The sequence below is a fragment of the Rhyacophila brunnea genome, unplaced genomic scaffold, assembly GCF_057557595.1.
Source record: "Rhyacophila brunnea isolate RB1 unplaced genomic scaffold, BYU_Rbru_1.0 scaffold_17, whole genome shotgun sequence".
NCBI classification, from domain to species: Eukaryota; Metazoa; Arthropoda; class Insecta; order Trichoptera; family Rhyacophilidae; genus Rhyacophila; species Rhyacophila brunnea.
The window spans coordinates 11,673,187-11,700,243 of NW_028232827.1; the positions used below are offsets into that span (position 1 = coordinate 11,673,187).

A 27,057-nucleotide genomic window follows, 5' to 3' on the forward strand; every position below is an offset into this window, starting at 1 on the left:
AATTTTAATAAAAATGAAATAAGTACTTTTAAAATTGGCATTTTCTTAATTAAATTAATAATATAATTTGTATTTATTACCTAGGTATTTTATTTAAATTTATGCTTGCGATAGACATATTTTGACAAGTTTCAAAGATAATTTACGCCGGTTTATTTTGGGGATACTTGTTTCAAGAAATGGGGTAAATATTTTTTATCTCTCTCCTCGCTTCTAGTTGTCATGTTTTCGCCGTCAACATTCGATTGTTGGCTGTTGGCATTACTGTGTATGTATTTTCATTCGTCACTGTGTGGATGACAACTGGTTTCGACACATTGATATTATTAATTTTGAAATTGTAATCATTCAACAATAATAAAATTACAGGTATGATTTCTATATGAACGTTTATCATAGAATAATTCGTCATGTCTTTAAAGTTATCAATTCTGACGATAATCACTTTGTTACAATACATTATACCACTCATTGTTGACATAATCGTGATAAGGTCTTAACTTTTTGATACCATCAGCCAGAATGAAAGTGTTTTGCCACAGATATTTGCCAATTTGAGTTTTTATTATGCATGATAATTAGATATTATTTATACAGCTAACAACTTTTCTTTGTGGGTGGTATTAATTAATTGTTCAATCATGGTAGAATCCATTATTTTAATTGTCACTCTTACGATATAATAATATTATAGCAATGAAACTAGACGTCCTGTTAAATTAAAAATAAAAACCTACCGTAAATTTGCATGGAAAAATATAAATATTTAGTATTTTACATGGATTATCTTATTGTTTATTTGGCTGACATGCAAAAGCTCAATCATATTTTTTAATAAATACTTTCCAATTTGAAATCAAACGTATTACTTTCGATTACACCAGTAATGGTGGCAAAAAATATAAATAAAATTGTAGATTATATCGAAAATTTTTATTAATGGAACATGCTAGATCACAATATACACAATAAATGTCATCTAATGCGATCTATTTAAAATGTATAAAATTTCTGATTTGGATGATCGAATTATCTATCATTATCCTTCTTATTATGTTTTCACTAGATATCTAGGTAATTGTGCCGCAGCGGTAGCCATGAACTTTTATATTTTTTTTTTTACGAAAACAGTTTATTCCATGTAGACAATTATAATAAATACCTTTTTCTGTCGGCGCATCGGCTTTTCGATCCAATAATCGTTAATTGAAAATTTGAAATTTTCATACATTTTGATACACCATTATCACAAACTAAGATTATATGAGGTAATATTAGGTTGGGGTAGGTTAGATTAGGTTAGGTTAGGTTAGGTTTGGTTTGGTCTAAAAAGAAAGTTGTAAAATCTCATGGCCACCTCTGCGGCACATTTACCAATATCTAATATGTAAACAATGTTTAGATCCATCAGTATAAGCATATCCTTTGCCTCTTTACTTGGGATGGTGATCACTGAAATTACAGGCATTGCCAATAATCTCCTTCCATCTAGAGCGATCCTGAGCTGAGTTGCTTCAGTCATTGTTAATTCAGTTGCTTTCTTGATCGTATCTCTCCATCAGGAAGGTGCACACCCTCGCAATCTATTCCCTTCGACCAGCACTACAGAAATGCAAAAACTGCCATACTATACAAGCTATCCATTTAAATCGACTGTGCTCCCTGCTTGCGTATAAGAGTGTTATTGCAATATGTCAATGCTGCATGTTTAGAGAAAATAAAGTTGAAAAACTCGAATTCTCTATCAGCTATCTGGAGGTACAATATTTTTGGAGCATAAACACCATGATGCAGATTGCCATTTTGTGTATAATAACTTAATTTCGGTTAAGACCGTTTAATTACATTTTAATGACAGTGATGCCATGTAATTAACTACATATTATTTTTTCCGATTGTTTCAGGAGACATATTAAATCATGACGGATGAAAACGCGGAGGCGAATCCGTTCTCCGGTCTATTTTCCGCTGCTGGTCAGGCAAATGGTGCACAACCTGTAGACACAATTGACCAGTCATCGGTTGTACATCCAAATGAATCGGCTCCCCCCAAAAAGAGGATGGAGACCGATGAATCGAAGATTAATTACTTAGTAGAAAACATATTTTACTTCACAATCAACAAAGATGCAGCATCATCGAGCAAGTATTGTGATCAGCTTGTGTATTTGGATGAATTGGCAACGTGCGAGGCGCCCAAAACTGAAATCGATCTGGACCTCTTGGAACAGGCGTTATTTGAGCGGCTACTTTTACCCGACCCATCCAGATTGGTTATTCCTAAAGATAGTAAAAACTTCACCACAGACGTTATTCAGAAAAACGTTATCACTTACTTGTTCAATTCCCATCGGAATATAATGCTTTATATGGAGACCAAAGACGATTGTGAAAAAAAGGCTTTGCTTAAAATGAAGAGGCTCATCTTCAGAAATGCGGTCACCGCTGTACAACAGCCGGATCTGTTTGAAGGACAAGATCTTGATAATCAATTATTAGCTCTATTTAAAGACAAGGATGTTTCTTGTAGTGACTTCGTCTTGGAATTTGTGGAGGAGTTTCTATTAGAAGGTAAGTTTTAATTTATGCTATATCACTGCTAATATGGTTTTGTAAAATTTGAATTAGAACATAATATTGTATTAAAATTATATGATATTAAAAAACCAATTTGTTTTGAACACATTCAATTTAATGTATGGCAATCATTGGAATGAACTTCAGATGCATTTGTGTGTTTATATTTATACAAGTACATGTCTGCAGTACCCAAGAAAAAGCTTACACAATGCGATAGTATTTTTGTGTCTTTTCTTTTGAGTCTTTCCGAAGAAAAACATTGTCAGTTCAGGAGAAAAGAAACATTCTCGAAACAGTGAAAGAACACATTGACCCTTTTCTCTTTATTTACGTTTTTTTTGTCGGTCCCTTCAAAAATGTACAATCAGGGTTTTATTGTATTTTTAGTAATGAATTTTTCAACATTTGTTTTCAGGCGAAGCATCACTAGGTCAATTACACCATTCTTTGCTGTTTGTATTGAAATCCATCCACAAGGACGTGGCAAAGTCCAATCTAGTCAGCCTCGACCTTTACGTTTTCCCTGCATTGCATCTATTTGCTGGTACGTATTTATTGTATTATTAAGTATTATATTGTGTGCTTGGATTATTCTCCACCGCTTGCCCACCTGGGTTGTGTAGCTCTTTAATGTAAAGTAAATTTAATAATGATTAGGTAGACTGAAATCAGTCGACAGTAGCATCATTGTTATGGTAAAAGCCATTCGCAATTATTTTGGTATAATGTGATGGAAACATGCTAATCACTCATGGTGCCACTGTAGAATGATTCCAGTTCACATAGAAGTTTTTTTTCGGATTTATCAGGGATCGGCAACTTTTTCAGACTTACGAGCCTCATTCAACTTTTAGTTTTAACAATAGTTTCATTGCAAGAATAAGAGACTGAATCTTTAAAAATACAGAAATATTTTAAGTGTGTGATATGAAACAAACGCAATGAAAAATCAAAATATTAATCTATGAAGTGAAAATATAAATTGAAAAATGCAGATGTTTAGTTAGTTGCAAATAAATTTTGTGCTTTCTAAAACTCATAGTAGAAAATACTTGTTCGCAAATTTATTAATAAGTAGTATTGTTGAGTCATTAATCTCTACATTAAAAGGGTTAGAAAAAAATCATTTTTCTCCGTTTTTTTGATAATCTGTAAATCTTCAATATTACTGACAATAGTGATCTTTTCTGTCTCCATTTCTGGATACCACAGAACAGATTAATAAATAGAATTCAGATAGGCTATATCCCAATACACTACATTTTGAAGCAGAGTTTTGAATGTGTGAATGTTCTACGAAAATGAAACACAGACGTGCAATATTGTGTGTTGCAACCTTCAAATACACCAATATTGAATGAGCGTCAGTGCATAAACCGAGAGCAGGTGTCAGAACGAAGGACAAGCTTAGAGTGACGTATTTTTGTTTATCCCATATTCTTCCACACTCGAAATCGGTTGCCTGTTACTCCACACCCGTTGCGTATTTCAGTTCCCATTAATTCTGTGTTCCCTGATTGATACCAATATTTTTTAATTACAATTTTTTTTCTGTGTTAGGTCATCGGTACATGGCTGGCATATTACTTGAGACATGCATGCTGTCCAACATTAAAGTGGGACGTGGATATCAGGAAACGTTACTTGGATCTTTGTTGGCGGTATCTGCTCTCCCGAAGACTCCTACCGCTAAATGCGCCTTCTTTGACACTCCCTTTGATCAGGTAATCAAATTATTTCATGCTGTATTACAAATCTGTCTTTGATGACAATATTCAAGCTTGATTAAAAGCATCTGGACCTTATTTGATCCACTGCTAGATTTGTGTACTTCACTCTGCATTGTCCAAGATATCCTTTTGATATCCTCTGGGTTCTTCCTCTTTATCATAATACATAATATGTCTATTCTTGTTCTAATATTATCTTGCCATCATTACCGATTGATGTATCAAAATATATAATTAACTTTTAGAGTGGATTCCGCAACAGGTTCAAAACATCAATAGCACAGGATTATAGCGTCTATACACGTGCATGGATTTACTGGCAGCAATAGTAGTCATTTTATGTTACTATTTCGTACTATTTGACAGGTAGTGAAAATCGGTCAACCTGAAAATTTGTTCGTAGTTTGTTTTTTTGCCGGCAGGTTCGCCACTATCATTCTACTACGCAGGCGCAGATCGAAAAAATCCTACTGTCGCATGAAAATTCAGAAGCTTCCAAACTTTTTTGATTCATGCATGCAATGCAACTGCAAGATAATACATGTTTATCCATACATTTCCTTGTTATGGCCGCGATAACGCTTACTGTCAACAGTAAATCCATGCACGTGTAAACGGGGTATTATGCAACAATTATTAGTATAACCAAAGAAACAGTAATGCAACCTTTTTTGTATTGCAACATTTCGCGAGCCTAATGCCGGGTCCACACCGAAAACAAGTCGCGCGACAACTCGTTAAATTTTACGATAAGCATGATAATTATCGTAAAATTTCTTAAGCAATTATGATAATTATCGTAAAATTTAACGAGTTGTCACGCGACTTGTTGCCGGTGTGGCCGCACTTTTATACTACAAAGTTCCAAGTGTTTATTTTTGACAAAGCAAACCTAACAATGAAGTAGTATTCTAAGCTGCCTCATTGTTACTTTTGTTTCTCTGACACTAAGTGTACGCGCAACTCAAACATATATCCGTGTGTGAAAATGTTCGTAGACAATGTCTTTTTTTGATTATACGGTTATACGTTTGAGTTGCGCAAAACGGTCAACGCTGCGCCGAACACTGGCACTGAGGCCTCACACTTAGAACCTTGTAGCTCAGTAGAACACTTAAAACGTTGTTAGTATGATCGATTTGGTAACTGTATTTAAATGTATATTCTCTGCATTGGTTTGAACGCTGTTTTAAAATATAAAAAAGAATGGCAAGATGTTGTTTGATGGCATGCTTTGATTAATTTTATTACTTTCCTGTTGTTACATATTTGTGTTATGTATATTACAATGGCAATGCTGACCAAATTAAAATCACTCCTAACTAAATATTATTCTGAACTTATAAAAGTATTGTGATTATATTATGTTATTAACTAGTGGATTAAAATATATACTTTAAGGTTAATATTGTTTTTAATATCCGCAAATCCATAATAATATTTGTGATTGATTGTCTAAATCAGGGGTTCACAAAGTGTGTCCCGTGGGCCAATTATGTCCCGCGTGACTTTTTGATGTGTCCCGTGAGATTTATGTTAAATCTGTTTTATTTTTTCTTCATATCGGATAATAAAAACTACATTTAAAATTAAATATCCTTGGCGAGAATGAATGATCAGACACTTTGATATTTCTGTATGCGGATGTGCGAAGTGAGGGGGGTTCGGCGCAGGCTCAGTTAATATCTAGTCTTATAGCTAATTATTAGAGTAATAATAATGTATATTTAGTTAAAAATATCGTCGGTCCCTATTAAAAATGTCGGATCTGCAAAATGCTATTTTTCAGTACGAGCAATCAAAGATGTTTCATCAAATATTCTTTGTGGCCTATTGCTTGCCATAATGAATAAAAATACGGGTTATAGAAACTTTTCTAAACGTTTATAAAAACATCCGTCTGTCCGGTGAACATAGCAGCAACTGTCAGATCTTGCTCACCCACGCCCAGCCAACAATGTCGGTTGGTAAGAACCGACATTGTCTTTCGGACACTCTCGGTAGATCCGTCATTTTTAACTTGAATATCTCGAAATTTTTCAAATTGTTGTATAAATGTATAAAGTGTTTAAATAACTTTTACTAATCCGAAAATGACAAAATTTCAGATCCGACTCTTTTAATAGGGACCGACAATATAATACAATGAAATATTTTTTTTTTTTGCGTTATTTTTGATTTCAAAATTGATGAAAAAGTTTGTGAACCCCTGGTCTAAATAATGTATGCTAGCTAAGGCTACACCGTTTTTACCTTTGTCAACTTGCGGAGCGACACTCTGTTAAGGACATGACACGACGGAGAAAGATTTTATTATCTCATGGCACGGGCTTGACAAATAAATCACAGAACACAAATGTGAAGCTCGCTACGTATGAAACTGCAATGAAAAATAACTTGCAGCTAATTTAGATGAGTATAATTTATATTTCCAGGCCTCCAACGTGAGCATAGCAAACAACACATTGTGGCCTGCCTTTCAACACCTGCATGACAATTTACATAGGATATTTTTAGCCCTGCTGAAGGCAAACCCTCAGACCAAAACAGGCATCTTGAAATGGCTCAGTGACTGTCTGTACAGTAATAAATCTAGGGGGAAGCTTTGGAATACACAGGTAAATAACTGATACTATTTTTTGTAATCGATCCATAGGTATTTTTATCTAAAACCTTTTTTTGTGATAATATGGTATGCACAAATATTGCCAGTGTTGGTCGACCGAATTTACTATCCGAAAAAACATGTCGAGCAATAAACTTTTATTACGATGGCGATGTTTATTTTTTAAATATGTATCTTGGAAAAATCTCAAACGTACTTGAACCATGCGGATTTTTTTGATCAGAGTGTTTTAGATTCTGTCAACAGAAGGCTACCATCTTTGTAATTTTATTTAAAGCAATTGTTATGGTACCACTTAGTAATTAAGGTGCGCTGATCTGATTCCTTCCCTTTTGCTAGAATCAGGCGTAGGTAGTGTATTTATTTTCTATGGCTGGTATCACCGACAGTGTTTAGATTGCACCTGTTGTATCGCCCTGTCTCTCACCTCTTTCAAGCCTAAACTTTCGATTCATACTTATAATGTAGTACGTATTTATACATATAACAATATTACTAAATTTTATTTATAGATGGCGTCAAGATTGCTGAAAGTTGTGGTCATGACGTCATTGTACTTGTTAATTTTTGCGTGTAAAAAGATTTCCTTCAATTATAAATGATATTGTTTATAGTGTTTTGGCGGTTGTTTACAATGCCATGGTTATAATTTCTTGTTATTCTTATATTTTAGGTTTCGGCAATGACTCCGGAGTCAATGAACTGCGTGTCTGATGCATTCATGCTGAATCTGAGTGCCGTCCTTCTTAGACTCTGTCAGCCATTTTGCTCAAAGCCAAACGATCCAAAATCCCTGAAAATTGACCCCACATATTGCGCTGTTGAGGTAATTCGTCTTCAATGATAATTTCACTGACATATTTATTCAACTGTTTTGTGGCAATTTATGAAATGTATCACTTGGTACCTATTCACTACACGTAACGATTATTTTACCACAGGTGTTTCGCTTATGTGATGAGCCTTATTACATACGAGTACCTGATTTTAACATTTTTTTGAGTGCATGTAATACTCACTATAATTATCGCCAGTCTGAATTGAATTAGTAAGTACTTGAATCGAGTGTAGTTATACAGAAAACAGCCAGCCCACAATTTGGCCAAAGGTGAATTATCGTGTTTAACATGATGTACCGAACATGTTTTTTCTTTGTTCTGCATAAATCACTCCTTTAATTAGAATCATTTATTTTAATTCTTAATTTATTTAATTTATATTATATTCATTTTTAATTGTTAATTCTGTAAGGTGGGGATAGAAAAAGAGCTACTCATACAATGTTAGTGGACTGTTTTATGGGATTTAAAAAAGGGATAAATTACTATTTCTTATGAGCATATTATGAATGATATATTTGGATTGGTTGTTTTCCATTCTTTACATTGTTGAAAGAGCATGGCGCAATTCTTTCTCTGTCTTCGCGTCCTACACGCGATCTAATATATTGTTCTTTTTTATTATCAGGACGAGGAAAGAGAAGAGAAAGGTGTCAGCATGAAAGGATTGTCGAAGGAGACGTGCATCGTTCCACCGAGAGAGATAACAGATGGGGCGGAGGCTCTGCCCAGATCCACAGCCAAGAATTATAACTTCATGACTGAATGCTTTTTCTTAGCGCACAAATCACTCGACTTAGGTAATTGAAATGAGATATATCATGCAAAGATTTTGAGAAAAACTTTTTCTGTAAAGATGGAGCGAATAAAATAGAAGCAAAAAAAGAACCTCCGGTTGCAAGTTCATTTGAAGAGAACTTCACATCTTTACTATGTCATTCCACTATAATATTTAAAATTCACCTAATTAGTTAATTACATACCCAATTCATAGGATTAGATACTATATAAGTAAATTCGACTTCAGTTTTACATTATGCACATCTCATATAATATTGCCGTATCAATGCAGACTTTATAAAATAAAATTTAGCTATAGGCAGCCAAAAGGAAAACATTGACCATTATTTTTAAGATGAATCTTAACACAAAACACGGTGAAATGCACACGAAGGTTATGTAAATAAACCAACAGACTTCAAATACAAAATGAGAACACCAGGTGCAATTTTGTTTTATGGGCTGCCAATAGAAATAGGAAAAAATGAGCTTGTTACCAATACAACCACATGTATAATCGTTTGATTAAAAAATTAAACTGTCTTCAAAATTCTTAATACGAAATGCGTATAAGACTTCTATCTAGAGTCCAAATTCTTTGGATAAACACATCAAATCATCATAAATTTTAGGGACTTTTCTTTGTTCATTGCATCTGTGTTTTAAATATGGTGAAAGTTGTGACATAATATATTATATTCAATTCAGAATTTATGAATGTTGTGTTATATTTTAATTAATAAATCCATTTTATTACATCTTATTTCATTACTTCACACTTATCATTTCTTATTTTGAAGGCTACCGTGTTGCAATTGAGAGACTGACTACGTTAAACCGTGATTTGAATCACGCCCAGAGAGCTCTTGCGGACGCCGTCGCCCAAATGCAGCAGAACGTCGTCGAAGCTCTCCGAGAACGCATTCAAAATGACATGAAAAAGTAGGCTATTGAAATTATGTCATCCCCCAAAGCCCCCCAGCCAAATAATCATATGCAACATGCAGTCTTGAGTTTGTTAAAATATTTCATATTATACTCATTGCTTCAAAGAGCATATTAGTATCAGTTAAGACCGACTAACGTTGTTTTATTGTTTTATTTTCTCACCTTCCAGAATTTAAAATAATTGAGTGGCTATCAATAACAGACACCTTGGTGTTATAGTTAATAGAGATATTGTCTCTAAAGCTGTGGCTTCCGGACTCGTCTGACCCCACATCTGACAAAAACATACTGTTTTCTTCAATCTGCGTCTGATCATAGTAGGCTAAATTATAACTTCTAAAAACAAATGTTAATATAATCTCAACTCCGTGGAAATTTGTATGCTCTATTTAAGAATGTGTAGCTATGTTGGAACTGATAAAAACTCTTTTATGTAGTTGTAGAGTCAATAGCAACATGAATTCCAACATTGATGTGCCAAATTACTTATCAATAAATCATTCTTGTAAAAAACATTGGGACGAGAAAAATATGTGTAGTGAGGGCATACTTTTATTATTACATATTTGTTTCCCTATGAAAAAGGTAGGCAGGGTTAATTTGTATATTGTTTATGTTCGCTATCACTGACCGTGTTTACATTATTCCTGTATAACGGCTTGTCACATTCGGCCTCTCCCGCTATTTTTTGTTGCCTTCCTGATCTATCGAACCTTATTCTCAATTATGGTAGTGTAAGTGAATTTTCTACGGGTGGCTAGAGAGCTCTTCAAGTTGTCGTAGGGTGAACAATAATTTTATTATGGTATACACCAAAAACACAATACTACTATCCGAGATTACCCCACAGTACTATGTTACGGCCATATTCTTTGTGCAAAACAGTTATCTAAAAGGCGAATCCTGTTATTGTTGGTGCTACCCATGTTTCGTTGGAGGTTCTAACTTGTATGACCAATGTCGTGCATGCTTGAGTGGTTATCTAATAACACACCCGGTGGAACTGCTGTTAAAAGTGTTATTTCGTACTAAACGCACAGAATAGATCATAGCATTTTTATTACAATTTTGCATGATTTTGGAGTTGAAATAGACCTTCAGATAGATATCGTCAAGTGACAGGTCATCATGACAAAATATGCTTACAAGAATTATTTCACTTGTCATGGTTACATTCACTTCATACTGTGAAGATGATGTTTATGTTATGAATAAAAGAAAATTCTGCTTAGTAATATATTTTTCAACAGTCATGTTCGATATTTTGTTTTCAAACAACTAATTTTAAATAGATTCCTATTTTTAATCCATCCAATTTACAAAAATAAACAATATTTATATTTTTTTTCAATGTAATCCGACGGTATTTTGGCAATAGAGCTTGTTTTGTTTGTTTTTATCATCAAAAAACAAGGTCAAGTCTTTGTTGACAAGCGTCTTTTACTCGTAATCCTTTGTGTTTGCCGTTGAAGAGTTTGGAAGTTTGCCAAAAGTTTTTGTCTGTATGAGAATGAGTGCACAATTTATTTTGTAGTTAACTAATGTTTTCTTGTTTTAAAGCGGTGTTTTAAAATGTAGAAAAATACTAGAGTCAAAAATTCTATTTAAATATCTGAACTTATGTGTTGGTCAGCTGATTTTCAGATAAATAAAAAAAATAGGAATTGCACATAACGATAAACAGCTGATGACACTACTGACGGCGAAATTAAAATTAAAATGACAGGTGCTGTCAATTAATTACGTTTTGTAAACAAAAACTCATGTAAATATATCGTCACCTCAATACTACAACTAGATAACTCTGATTTGGTCATTGTTGGGAAAATGAAATTTAAACTTTAGGTACTTGATCAATAAATCTAGGCTATAACTATTTGAAATAAAAATGGGAAATTGTGCTTGTATAATTGGGAACAATTAAATAATGTTCAATTGTATGAATTAAAAATAGTGTAGATATTATTATTTTATTTATTTAATGCATTTATGGTTTTAAAGTTATCTAATATTTCAAACACAAAATTAACACAGTTCCGATTAACTTCTGACTTTTCTAGTTTTATCATTTTGTAGAGAAGGAAATGTAGAATCATATTCAATAGCTATCTCAAAAACAGTGAAAATCAAGTTATCTAGTTGTAGTATTGAGGTGACGATATAGTTTCAGACAAGTCAAGGTTGTTTTAAGTACCGATTATCAATACAAGCAGTAACCAAAAGGGGATGAATTATTTGCATGAATTGCAAACTTCTTAGATTTTGTAGATGTTTGGGACTCGTTACAGACGCAACTCCCAAGAGAATCTGAAATGTTGATAGAGGAAAAAGAAGATACACATATAATATAATACATATTCATTTTCTGACATCGATAACCTGTAATAATGTAATGCCTTCTTCTTCTTCTTTCAGATATGTAACTCTTCAAGTAGTATTGTTTGAGCCTCAATATGTTTGCCTATTGTCGAATCTTCATGCGGCCACATGCACGTGGCTGGTGCAGGTCGCCACCCACAGCACGCCGAAGGTCTCGCCTGTGTTGGAGTCGTATGCGCCCATGACGGTGCTAGAGCTCAAATTCCCCCTCCCCCCCGAAGTCCCAGAGACTTTAAGGTAATTTTGTTTGGTGCATTTATACAATTCAGACAGTTATAGCATTTATATTAAACTCAGTCGAAACTGTGAGGTTTGATAATCTTTTTTATTGGCGGCATTATTTGTGTATCACTGGATAATTGTTATTTTTGGTAGTCACAAAAAGTTATAATATTTAGGCCCCTATGCATAGCAGTACTTATTTAATTAAGTCGGCGCTAGTCAGTCAATTTTCGTATAACTAAGAAATGAGCAAGATTGTATTGAGTACTAATTATCTATGCAAACACAGACCAAAAAGGAATGATTAAAACACTTAATGGAGAATTTTGTGAATAATATTAATGAACACTGAGAGCAGGTTCAATAATAAATAAAAATAAAGCTGGGAATACTTTATCCGCGGTGCATACATTTACAAATAAGTGATTAAGTAGCCATTAAATTTTTTAATGGGAGATTTAAAAATGGTCGGCCAAATCAATTGGAAAGCTCCCGGTGCTGAATCGTCCAAGATGGAATAAGTTTTTGGAGGAGGCCAAAACCTGCCAAGGGTTTTAGTGCTATAAATCAGTGCTCCGCAACCTTTTCTCACCCACGGCATACTAAAGGTCTTCCCAGAATTCCGCAGCACATCACACGTAAAACAATTTATACACCAAAACATGGACCCTGCATACTCTAAAATAGCGTTTTTTAAATGGTGTTCGAAGTAAAATTAATGTTATTGATTGTATGTTTAGCGATTTTTTGTATTTATTAACCCTTTCGCTGCGAGCCATTTTCGCGGGAATTTATTTTCAGTCAACTGATCTGTTAAAACGGTCACTACAGCTAAAACAGATCGATTCCAAAATTCAAAAATTGATTATTAGATGAACTATATATCAGTTATTCCAAATGCACCAAGAAATAAACTATATTCGTTACATTCTCACTAAAATAAATCGAAGAAAGTGAAGACGTTAAAAATTATCCAAGCTTTGACCGCGCGTTCAAAATGGCGGCCGTCCAGTCTTCACATACATGGTTTCTACACATACTACCGAGCAATTCGACGCGTTTGTATTTGTTATACACAGGGCTGTGTTGAATACATGCTGCCGTGTAGTTGGTTACGGTCTATGACAGATATATTACTAAATCACTTGTGGAATAATCAGTGGGTTATCGCTTATCGCATTTAGTAAGTCGTAAACTCAAATTTTATTACCGTTTCAAATTCTGAACCTATATTTATTTTCGTCACCATAAAATAATGTTGTCATCCACTTATTCATAAGGATGTTTTGGAGAATAAAACACTAAAAATAATTACCGCACTACTAAAATACTATTATAATATAATTTATGAGGCGCCATCGGCTTTTTAATTGTACAAAGGGCCTGTCGAATAATCGCCAGGCATGTGAACAGAGCTAACACAGTTTCGTGGCACATAAAAAATATAAATTATTACCCATTATAATAATGTAAATATCAAACATGGAACAATGAACAAAGCCAAACAACTGGAGAGCTGTGCATCGATAAAATATTTTCCAGCATTATTTCTTCGATAATATTATGTGGTAGTGACATTTTGGCGGGTGAAATAATTATTTCACATATATTTATAATGACAAAAAATACTAAAAACAAATCTTCAATATGTTTCTTTCGAGATCACAAATCACTAAGAAAAAATACATAACACTAACGTAATCATAATAATTAATTAAAAGGTAAATAAAAATATTATCGATGCACACTTTTCGATGCATGACCAATGTTTTGTTTTGATAACCCTGGTGACGCATATAGTACACCCGTCTTCGCAATGGCGCGCGATTCAAACAACTGAATAACGAGTGTTCTTTTCAAAAATATATTTCCTTGTGTTTTACTTGACATTTTTATGATCTGTTGCCTGATATGTCTACCTAAAGGTTTGAACTAATTTTTAAAGCATATTATCCACAAGTGTCTCTTCTAGTTTGGTCAAAAATACGAGATAAAGTCTATGGCATGTTTACATGCCATACGCAGTCTAAGGGTTAATACATCCACTGGAGTTATGGTTAATTATCGGGTTAAGAATAATTATTTGTCGAGTATTGACACAATAATAATAAATTGTATCCTACAATCGCATGTTTTAAAATATTTATACCAGCGTAGTAAAATAGCTCCGCAGGCAACTTTTTTTACTAATAGAGCAAATTTCTAATTTGTGTTTATCTCACTTATCTGGTTGACCTGCCATGCCACCCCCCCTAAGCATAGGTCCCCAGGCTAGAGCCCTATCAGCCCCCCCCCCCCCCCCTTTAGGTTATATGTAAGTTGTATGTATGCAGTTCATCGTGAGACACTTATTTGTGCGCCGCAGTCGTGAAACATGAGTTCATATAACATTTTATCAAATGACGAGTTCTTCGTTGAACATTTCACCGTGGAATACATTTGTACATATTTTACAAAATGCGGCGATAGTTTGCAAATAGTACTGTTCCAATTAGATTAACCCTAACCTAACCTAGTAGAGACATCTCCACATGTTGTAGCATACGTACAAATATACTCCACGGTGAAATGTTCAATGAAGGTCTTGTCATTTGATTAGTTGTTACACAAACTCATGTTTCACGTACTGCGGCGCACGAATATGTGTCCTGCGGTGAACTGTTTACGTACAAATTTCCGGATACGCCCCCCTTGAAATAGTTCAGGACTTGGAACGCAATGTTATTGCCAATCGCTCACTGGATTTCATACGGCTTTTTTATAAGAGGCTCATGGGTTCAACCTTTAATAATCACCCATCGAAATCTTCACGCGGCAAGCATAGGTACATGATAACTTCTTGTTTTCTTATTAAATTATGGTAGCATCCATGGATTTCCTACATTCGCCGGCATTATAATACGATGTGGACAAGAACAAAATAGTTAATAAGTATACTTAGGTAGTTTCAAATCTCACTACCTACAACCTAGCAAGCCAACTGATATGCAGCTGATGTATTTCGATCATATTTCGATTTTCATTTGACAGATTGACGGTCGCGAATACTCATAGCCTAATATATTTATCGAAGACGTACCAACCATAATGTCTGTCAAACGTCATGTTGGTAGTATTTAGTGCCCGATCGTCATAGAGTGTATTTGGTCCTTAACTAATTAATGTGATAACTGAGCTTGCTTTTCAATGAACTTAAAAGTTTTATATATTCTGACTTGATATTTGAAAGAGCAACACATTCTCGGTCAAGACCTTTCAAGCAAGACTGTTTATTATTTTTAATTATAAATTGAGTTGAAAACTTTTCTCACCTAGATATGTCGTAGAAAATGGGAGCTGAACTGTGATAGCTTTGTCGGAAATCCGAGGATATTCTTTATTAACCGAAATCCAGAAAATAGCATATGGAACATCGGTGAAGTTCAGTTTTAGCGTCCCGTCGTTTCTCAATTCAATCAATTCCTCGAATTTATAGGGAAAGCGCTTCTATAGAATTTTCGGCATTGATTGCAAAAGGGTTTCGAATCCAGTCGTGTTGATTGTATGAAATTAATGATGAAATTTCTTTTGCAGCAAAGTTAAATGTTTTTGAGACGGATCCAAAATTAATTGTTTGTTTTCAATGGTGGTCTGGTAGGTCCTTTGGTACATTTGTCGAGATCCTTGTATTAACTCCTAATTTATCAGACCACATCAATATATTTTCATTCTGACCTTGCATTGTTTTATTAAGTCCATGCAGGTGCTCAAATATAAATTACCAGCCATGTCCTCAAATTTGGCTATTAAATAAGTATTGTATAATATACAAAATTATTTGTGTTTTTCTTTGGAACTAATGCACCGCGGCACACCTAGCATCGTCTCGCGGCACACCGGTGTGCCGTGTGTAAATGATAAAATTATTTAAAAATATGTACATCATACATGTTGGTACACATAACTATTTTTACATACTTTATTTTATATAAGATGTGGGAAGATACTTTATTGTATAATTTTGCATAATAGATTTTTTTATATTATCGTCTATTTTTCTGTTCTACAGATGCGTTCCCGAGTTTGTAGTTGAAAACGTGATAGGTTACGTGCGAGCATTGCGGAGATTCAGCTTGGAAGTAATGGAAGAAAGAGGGTCGGCCCTCCTCGAAGCTGTCATGTCACTTATCTTAGTCTTCATGGGATCCGCAGAGAGAATGAGAAATCCTCACAGAAGGTATTTATTACACGCAAGTCGCTATTATCATAAGCTCGACAAGTTCTTACATAGATTTATCAACACTCAACATCTGCATAAAGCGCCACATGTTTAATGATCCAGAAGGAAAACGGAGTGCGGGAAACTTCAGTGGCTTGATGTCCGCAGAGAGACCTGTGAGTGTTGAGAGTGGTCGATCGGAGAATGAAAGCAGCGGACCGAGCAGAGTGCAGGAATCTAATTTTCATAATATTAGCAAAGATGTTACTTAAAAGGTGTATTTATTTTGATAATCAGTGGCGTGAGGTCCATAGATGCTGTAGATGTAGAGCGTCTCTAGAAATTATCGATAATGTAGATATAATAGTTTTTCCAAAGGTTCTATAATATCAATATTTTTAGAACCTTCATATAATAAAATTCGTTAATTCGAAATCGATGAGACAGAAAATCGAAAAAAATTCTAATTACGAAATACAAAATGTATGGCAAAAAACAGTAAAACTGTTTTGTTCCAATTTTGTAAAATTGTTCAAATTAACCGTGTTCGTATTAACGGGGTTTTACTGCACCTGAAGACTCTCTACATTCAAAAGTCACCCCACGCTACTTACAGTTGACGATACGTTATCATATATCATCAAAAGAAGATTATGGATAGGCTTACCATACGTCCCGGTTTCAGACATTGGTCCCGGCGTCCCTGCCGGTTTGGCATTTTGTCCCGGCTGTTGTTCCGCGTATGAATAATTATTGTCAATAATAAATTATCATGATTGGCCATAGTAGCATATATGTAATGAGATAGCGGGGAAGGGTGCGAAAAAAGTTCATTCCAGCGAGAAGTACGACTGGTACAATAAATAAATAAAATAATTTTAATTTATTCAGCAGACCTTCTCCAGTCTTTTGTACATACAATTAAAACAATTCTTGGTGTTTAAATTTGTTTCTTTGCCCTATACCCCGTTCTTGTCCCGGTTTAGAGTTTCAGAATTATGGTAAGCCTTGGGTACATAATATCAATCGGCTATTATTTTACAGGATAATGATACATAGCAGGATTGTCTTTCAATAATACTGTTTTTTCTTAATTTAATTCAGAGCCCAGCTTGCCGAATGCCTAGAGGCTTTGTTGCCAGTTCACGGAAATGATGATTCAGCTGTCAGTGCATTCGGAACATACTACCGAGAGAGTCTATTTAAGGAGCACCCACATAGACTTCAGGTAAAAAAAACTACACCTATTTAGGTTTGTTTAATTAGTGAAATACACGTGATTTCAATGCGGCTCGTTATTACGGTTTATTTAATTCGTTTCGACCATATCCGATCCTAATAGTATCATATGGGCCTACACAGAGTATAGGTTTGTATTGACTGATTTTGTTTTTTACGAGAAATGGATGTCAGCCACTTGCTCAACCTATTAGGTCCATACCCTGACACCCACAAATTGAAAAACAATATGTGAACTTGCCAGACCCAGGATTCGAACCTGGGACCCACGTCGTTATAGTCCAACGCTTAAGCCGCGCGGCCACCGTGGGCATTTAATAACACATATTTAATAGCCTCATGCAAAATGTCAAACCATGTGTTTTTTTGATAACTGAAAGCTTTATGATATTTTGAGAACACTCTTATTCGTTAGTGAAGTGTTTTTTTGGCATTGTTTCGTATTTTTTTTTAACTGACACAAATTTTTAATTCAAAACATTCACCACATCACATTTACATTTAAAGAATAAGTTATAGTGGTTAATAATAGAGTTCTATTGAGTGACCTATCCTCACTTAAGTGGAATATATAATTTAATTAAATACAGTTAATGCCCTCCCAATTGGCAACACCAAAGGCTGTGGGTTAGTTCTGCACCTGAAGAGAGCAAACAATGATGATGCTGCCTCCTACTTAAATATGTAGTTATCAGTGATACGGATCAACACTAGTAAGAATGTGCAGGTTTTTCATTTACACCACGCATAAGTTGGAAATGAAATATGTAACCGAATAAAGACCTATTTTAATTTTTAAACCACAATATGCAAGCATGTCAAAAAAGAAAGTCAGTTGTATTGGAGCCACGGATATATCCATACATCTTCAAAAATTACTTCTGACCCTTCTTCATCATAACGGTGTACTTCGTTTAAGCAACTTATGCTACATAAGTATCACTCTGGATATAGATACAAAACTGTTCAAGAGATAGGTTACTTAAGTTTACATTTCTAATGCAATTTGACAACTCTGCATCTGGCTCTAGATTATTAAATAATTAACCATTGTAATAAATAGTCATGTATTGTTTCATTGCAGATTATACCTAGTTTACTGGACGTATTTGTTGGAATTGAAGTGACAGGTCAAAGCGTACAATTCGAGCAGAAATTCAATTACAGACAACCGATGTACATAGTTATGGACTTCTTATGGACAATCGACGAGCATAGAAATTGTTTCAAGTATGTATATGTTGACATTTTTTGATAAATCAAATAATTTTTCTCACTTTCATGTCGCTAACTGTCAATTATTTGTATTGGATAAACATGAAATACTATGAGCATTTTTTTTTGCTATTTATTTCTTTTGTTATGTAGGTCTCTGTCTGATGAAGCCGAAGCTAATATGGAAGCGGTGACTCCACCCCTTTTCTTACGCTTTGTTAATCTTTTAATGAATGATGCTGTTTTTCTATTGGACGAGGCTCTAAGCAATATGGCGCAAATACGGACAATGTTGGCTGCACGGTAAATATTAAATTTCCTCTATTGAAAAATTAATATTGTATTTTCATTATTTTTTTTATGTAGCAGGTATGCCTAAATTATAAAATTTATGTTTGGTTAAACATACACTCAAATTGTCAATTACGTGGTAGAATTCTAGGAGGTAATTTTAAAACACGAGGAATCATAATAATAACATAATGGAACCCCTTAAATATTTTAACTTAGCGCAAGAAAAAAAATATGCCACAGTTGAATGTTTGTCCTTTCATTGCGAATCTTATTTGGCTCCATAACTGGAAATATATTATTATCTGTTGCATAAAAAATATTTACGTTTTTCCTTGCAGTAATGAACATACATCATTTAATTCTGTGAAAATTTCGGGAAGATACGCATTTTGAATAAACGCAAAATGTTTGTCAATGGAAATCTATGATTCTATGATCCAGAAAATAATATGTATGCTAATAACTTGTGCCGAATACCAGATACCGAATTTTTTTAATACACAAGCAGGGTCATGTAATGATTATGTATATATTCGTGTATTATTCGAGTATGTTTTCGTGACCCTAATAGTTGATATTTAATAAAATTAATAACCTGACCATTTCGTCAAATTTTTTTTATGTGTGATTGAAATATTTTTATCCATTCTTCTTCAATCATTTTCTCAAAAAAAATCTACGGAACCACGTCTTTTTCTTTTCTAAACATGTCCCAATTAAACGCATCTACAAAGTAATTTTGGTCCTCGTTTTAAGTGGATTCGCTTTAAAAGGTATTTTTTTGGATCCATTTAACCACAGATAACAAGGATCCTCTGTGTTTTAAAATACAAAGACATATTTCTAATACATTTTACATATTATTGAATACATGTTATTTATAAAAAATAACTTTTGTTGTTTTCGTTGTGAATCTTTTAATGAAAACCAGTATGAAACCTTGTTCATTTTATGATGCCAGGATAATCCTCTAACCAGATAATTCAGAACTGATTAATCAAGAGTTTACTGTATTCATGTATGTGTTGCGCAAATGTGCCCAATTCTTTAATTTTCTTCTTCTTTTCCACGCAGACGGCACACCTGTTGTACACTAATTAATTGGCCATTCGATATAATTAGCATGTTATTTAAATGCGGTAATTAAATATTTCATATATTTTCACTATGTCGATCTTATGTAATATGTATTTTATTAAATTATTCCAGTAACAACAATGAATGGGACGCTCTATCGCCACAAGAACGCGAACAAAACAATATGACGCTTCACCACACGTCGCAGATAGCTCGCTTTGACAACATCCTGGGGCGGGGCACCATCCAGGCGCTGGAGAGGCTCACAGGCCACGTCAAGTCGGTGTTCTGCCACCCCACCATGGTCGACCGGGTCGCTTCCATGCTGAACTACTTTCTTCTGCATCTCGTGGGGCCAAATAGAAAGAATTTCAAGGTTTAATATTCATCATATTAACTTTTTTCCTTCAATCTTCCTTCAGAACCTTCAATTCATGATGCTAAGACATTGTTTAATCAATTTAAAAAGATGGTATTTTCAAATTCAAGAAGAGATAGTATTTTGTATTGGCCGCACCAATATTTTATACGGTTCATTTTCAGGTGAAGGATTTCAAGGATTATGAGTTTGACCCGGGTGCGACTGTCCTGGACATTTGCAGCATCTACGTTCACCTGTCAGATAATGAAGGCTTCTGCTTGGCTGTGTCGCAAGATGGCCGCTCGTACAGTCCGCAGCTCTTCAAGAGTGCAGAGGATGTATTAGGTAACGATTCTCCTTCAAATCATACTACTTCACTCCACAAGTCCAATGCGGGACTTGTCTAGTTATGTATTAGCTGTCTGAAGGTGCTCTTCATTGCATTGGATACCGATATCAGTAAAAATCAATAAACGACTTCCTGCACTTTCCAACAGACAACTTCATCCCACCCCACCTATTACATTTCACCGTAGCACAGTTCGCCGTGAGCTTTGTTATGCTAGATGAAAAAAATTACGCGTTGTTCGTGAAGCATTGCAAACAATAATGTTCCAATTTTATTTGAACCTAACCTAATGTTACACCCCCGAATGGTCCCCATTTGGGGATGTCTCTGGATCTAGAGAGGCCCGAACCATTATCAAGCCGACACATAGTAAGGGTTGATTGCAAAAATAAATAATAATAAAACCGGCAACGCTGTACTTGTTTGGCACCAAAATTTTATAACATCGGCAATGCTGCATTCTTGTCCATTGCTTTTAGCGTAAAATTATCGCTTAAAAGCGATGCGAGACCGCTCGTAGTGCTAAATGATTTGCAGCGGGAGGATCGAAAGGCAAACGATCTCGGCGCGCATGCGCAGAAAAGAAGGTCAAGCAGCCATTTTGAAAACGGACAGTAGAATCTTTTTATCATCGTAACCGTAAACATATTCATACCGGGCTCCAAAAATTATTTTATAAATATGTAGGCATATAGTAATGTTAACTAAATAAAAATCGCCGTTTTCGACTATTCCGGTGATATTTATTCACCTCCCAAGTCCCAAAATATCACAGATGATGACGATAATCAGTATACCGCCAGGAAGCAAGAAAAATACATCTCACACCGACGCATTTTGACAGGAGATGGCATTAACCTAACAAAAATAATCCAGTAGGTATATCGGCTATTATAATAAACCATTTTTTCTTTTATTCAAATGAATAATTCACAAGATTTTGAGAATGTAACATTCCATATATTGACGATACAGTTTTGTATTTTTTTTCAAATATAATTTTTTTTGGTGGGTATATAATATCTGAGGTGTTTTCAAGTTATGTATGTTCAATATCGACTATTTTCAAAATTTGTTTGCCACTGGCTTGCTGTAAACCAACAAGAACCTTGTTTCATTTAGACATGCATTTTATCTCAGTATTATACGACCTGAAGAAATTGGACAGTCTTCAATATACGACCATATATTTCCGATACAACATTCCATAGTGAAATGTGATATGGCAAATTGCATACGTACAAATTTCCGGACAAGCCCACCTATATCATACCATGAATATTTGGAAAATACAACTGGACTTGTTGCCAATGTTGCAACACTACACCAAATGACCCAAGACGAATAGTGAAGAATAATAAAATATTTTTAATAGTGCTAGTCTTTTGTGTTTACATGGATGATCGGCACTCAATTACGTTTCCTTCCACCGCCTGCCATGTCTCCACATCCATTATGCAGGTGTATCCTCTGCTATATTGGGCACCTATCAAAGTTGTGTTCAGAGTGTCACAGGAGCAAGTTCCTAGTTCTTGATTGGCATGCATTAGAGTGTATTTTACATTTGCCACACACAGCGTTGTCAACTTAACGTTTTTCTTGCCAGATATAGCATTTTTCGATAGGCATCTAGCTTATGGCGTTTTTATTAGTGTTTTTGATGCCGTCAACAGCTTTAAATGTGCTGAAAATAAGCTAGATATTTAGTTTATTTATTCAGACATTTAATGAAGGTAGGTAGGTACTTGAGAAATAAAATAACAATGAAACAATAGGAGAATTCTTGGCGTTATATAATAGTATCAGATATTATAATTTAATGTGTGCTTAGGCATGTAGCGTCTCATTAGCTACGTCCCCATTTAGTCACTTCAACGCCGACTTCCTCTTCAACTTTTAAATTCTGGTTTTACACCGAGAAGTTTTGTGCATGCGCAGAGGAGATGAATCCGTTTTACTGTCTACATTCGTTCATCACAGCTTACACTTCGTTGAGTCATAGATTATACATCGAAATAGATTCGCAGGTGATGAATAAAATTATTCACGGTAATACAGCGCCACCACGGAGCGTACGGGAAACGAGTGTAAAATGTTAAAAGAAAACAGTAAAATTTAGAATAACAAATACTTAATTATATTAATTATTTTTTTAAACTTATTATCACAATCATATTTGTAATAAATGAGCATACTTGAGTGTGTCCTAACGACAAACCAGTCATGGAACTAGTTTCGTGCCATCTATCGGTGCACTTTGTATTAAATTAATGATATTTATTCTTGTATGGATATTCACCCTCGAAATTAAAATATTCTATGCCAAAACGTCATGCGAATAATTCTGATTGTCAAAATAAATATTACAATTATACTAGGTATATTGTAATTACATCAATTTAAGTTGAAGAGATTTAAATTTAATGATATAATATATTTTCTGACTACTGTTCGGAATAATGAGGGCAACAGAATCGAATAAAAACGTCCTTTTTCAGAACTTGACACGGATGTCAAAGGCAAAATGGATATCAGCCACTTGCTCAAACTATTAGGTCTTACCCTGACTCACACACAAATTGAAAAACAATATGTGTACTTGCCAGACCCAGGATTTGAACCTGGGACCCACGGCATAATAGTCTAACGCTTAAGCCGTGCGGCCACCGTGGGCGTTACCTATACATAATACGACACATCAATACTACAATATGTCATTGAATAGGTACCTACAATAACTAGATAATAATATTATATTCGATACAACACAACAGTGACTCGTATGAGAACCACGAGGGTTCATTTTTGCTGTAGCCCCAGCTCAACTCATTGTTGTTTCCTTAGTCTTGTAGAGCTCTTTTGAAAAATACGAACTCAAGCTCTCAATTTTATTTTTAACCCCTATTATCGACATGCCATTTGACTCATGTCTCATATGCAAACCACGAGGGTTCATGCTTGTTGTCAGCCACAGCGCCACTCTTTGTTTCCTTTGTTTTATGGTACTCCTTGGAAAAGTAGAACCGTAAACATTTTATTTTTACCCCTAAAACTGACATTCCAAATTTTCCTGCCAATAACATGTAGGCATCATTGCGCTTCAGTTTGTTCGTATAGTCTTTATGGTTATATGCCATAATGCGCAATGTGCCCCTACTCTCAATAAAATCTATTGTAATCATTTCAGTCGACATTTTGCAAAAAATCGTAATATTCCAATACTAAAATGCATCCAATATGATCAAATAGACTCAAATAAATACATTTATTGACAACGCAACTGACAGCCAAATGCACGAACGACCCGAATATTACCGAAAAAATACGAAGTTGCTGGGGTGTTGAATAGAAATCCAAGCCGATCGGATCGCAGTGCGTTAGTACTTTCATCACAAAATGGCGGCCATTTTCGAACCGATTTCAAGGTCGACGACGCATGCCCTGAGTTCAATTCGTGAGACGTATGGAAAAGTCCCGAGTGTAGACCCGGCTATTGACGGTTATCGGGCTCTGGTATTACCTTATTATTACTTAAGTAACTTAGGTTGTTAGATTAATTATAATAATTTTTTGTCATTTTTGACATGAGTTTCTGGGAAAATGTGGTGTGATTTTTTTGCACTTTGTGGCAAAAATGGTTTTGAATTTTAATTTTCACAAAATCTAGCATTTTTTCTTGTCAAATAGCTTGTTTTCATACCCCCTCTGGCATGTTTTTCTCAACGACAGTTGGCAACACTGGCCACATAACATGCATTATGTGTTACGCAACTGAAAATCGGCTACATAACGCATAAACCCACTAATTTATAAAGTATGATTAGGCATAGGCATATTCGAAACTAATGATTTTTTAACCTTTGTAGTTCGTATCTGCGGTGGTGAGTTGATTGGACCATTGCAGACGGTGGCAGAACGAGTGGCTTCTCTAGCACAGCGGCAACTAGAAGAAGAAGAGGCGCTCACCGATGCACCCGATGAATTCCTCGATCCCATTATGAGCACTCTCATGCTGGATCCAGTTATGCTGCCCAGCTCCCGGACGACAGTCGACAGAACAACAATAGCTAGGTCTGTAATAAATAACATATTTAGACAACCAAAAGAAATGGATTCTAAATATCATCGGTGTTTTGTAAAAAGGGCGAATCAACCATTTTGGCGAAATCGAGATTTTAATGAAAAAACAATATATAGCATATCAGGGCAAGATTTGGTGTAAGACAGTCTGCAATAATTATTGATTGTTGTTTTTATTTAATAAATACTTTTAAAAGTGGAATAAGTACTATAAAAAATTGCGTTTTATTAAATAAAAACAACAATACAATGCAGTTCCACCATGAATTGACAGTTAACAAAATAAAAGAAAATAATTATTGATGTTATTAATGGTTTCAGACATCTGTTGAGTGATCAGTCCGACCCGTTCAACAGATCTCCCCTCACCATGGATCAAATTAAGCCTGATGATGAGTTGAGAAAGAAGATCATAGAGTGGATCGCCCAAAAGAGAAAAGTCCACCTAGACGATAAGAATATTCAAATCGCCCAAGTGGAAAACCCCGAAATAAACCACTTAAATTAAATATTATAATATGTAAGATACTAATTAATATATATTGTTAATTGCGATTGAAGTTTAAAATTATGTTTCATGTAAAGTCACTTCCGGCATACATTTTTATTCAAAGAGCTATATTCAATATAACACCTGCATGCTCTCTGGTAGAATCTATATTATTCTTTCAATTTCACTATGATAATAGTATGTGTGTTTTATTCAGTGTTAGTGCACATTTATAGGAATAAATTAATCGGCAGCTTTAAGGCAGAATGCCCACAGAAGACTGCGTGGCGAATATGTGGAATTTGCATAGGGCTTACGTGACATCCTCACTGCATACAGCTGGAGACCACCCATCATACTTTGCAGCAAAGTAGCGATGTTGTGAAATGCTTGCCTTTAATTATCTCGGAAAGTAGATCAATTGGTTATATTGTTTTCATCTTTTAATGGCTATAGAGAATCAGTGAGTGAATATTTCAGATCGATAAGATCAATAATAAAAGATGTGCAAGGGCCACCTGCATTCTGTATTGCAAAGCCACGGCTAGTGTGCTCTGAAATATTTGGTGGAGTGTTTGCGCCGCTAGCAAAATTAACGCCGTCGCCACGCCACCTTCTGTTGTGCTGCACCTAACAGGATGTTATATTATAATACTATTGCAATGAAATAATGAAACCAGCGTGTTTTCAAAATATATTGTAATATTTGTCGTGTAACGGTTAAAACCGACATCTCATTAGGAAAAATGACCATATTTATTTGTATTACAATATTACAAAATAAAGTATCATACACGCTCTCAATAGGAGCATACGGGCCTCCAGAGAGTTATCAACAGACTTTTTAAAGGAATGGTTATTAGCCATTCCCTAACACATGGTGTTCTTTCACTGGATCAAACACACATTGATAAAAAAAAAACGTCATGTGATTTTTTCCAGATGCAGGATTCACACCCACACTCACAAATTTAATACATACACAGGTATTCCTCAACTTATGATTGAGATATTATGTTCCTAGATCTTAGTTGTAAGTGAGTTTCATGCAGAATATTAAAATTATTATATAATTGAAAAAGGTTTTTTACTACTCATATGCAAAAATCAATATACAGTGAGTTTTCGACTTAAATCTGTCTGTCTGAATTTTATTATAACAGTTGAGTGCTTGCTGAATGAGACTGCGTACCTTCGAAGATCTATATTTAAAATTAAAGTAAACCACAGTCCAGAAGCGCACACAAACGGTGATTAACTGCACATTCTTTAAAAAATTATACATGACACAATCGATTGCACCATTTTTTGTTCGTCGTAATTGCGAATGGTTGTAAGTCGAGAACTCACTTTTAGTTGAAAAATATCATGTCGGGGAATACCTGTAATTTAGTTACGATTAGGATGGATATCGTTCAATTAGAAGGACATTGTTATCTAAATAACATTCTAAGTTGACAAAATCCTTCGTGATTATTATTGAATTGTGTGTATTAAGTACCATAATAAATATTATTTTGCTCTATTTTAATTAATATAATATTTATCCACCAAGAATTGACAGTTGACACAATTAAGCGATGTTTTATTTGTATTGTTTTCAATTTATGTAGAGTGATATAACATGGAGAATCAAGTTTATCAATTACT

At 34.6% G+C, this 27,057-nt stretch overlaps 1 protein-coding gene across 1 annotated transcript; it reads left to right on the forward strand.

Moving 5' to 3' along the window:
- The first annotated feature begins 287 nt into the window (after positions 1 to 287).
- Positions 288 to 26,509, forward strand: Ube4A (Ubiquitination factor E4A). Its single transcript, XM_085944246.1, has 17 exons — positions 288 to 369; positions 1,905 to 2,571; positions 2,996 to 3,124; positions 4,141 to 4,304; positions 6,746 to 6,928; positions 7,610 to 7,762; positions 8,404 to 8,575; positions 9,356 to 9,497; positions 11,919 to 12,119; positions 16,153 to 16,320; positions 17,407 to 17,530; positions 18,626 to 18,771; positions 18,910 to 19,059; positions 20,260 to 20,503; positions 20,671 to 20,833; positions 24,704 to 24,908; positions 25,239 to 26,509. The coding sequence occupies exons 2-17, from the start codon at positions 1,920 to 1,922 to the stop codon at positions 25,423 to 25,425; spliced, it is 3,183 nt and encodes a 1,060-aa protein (XP_085800372.1). The 5' UTR covers positions 288 to 369; positions 1,905 to 1,919; the 3' UTR covers positions 25,426 to 26,509.
- Positions 26,510 to 27,057: the final 548 nt, after the last annotated feature.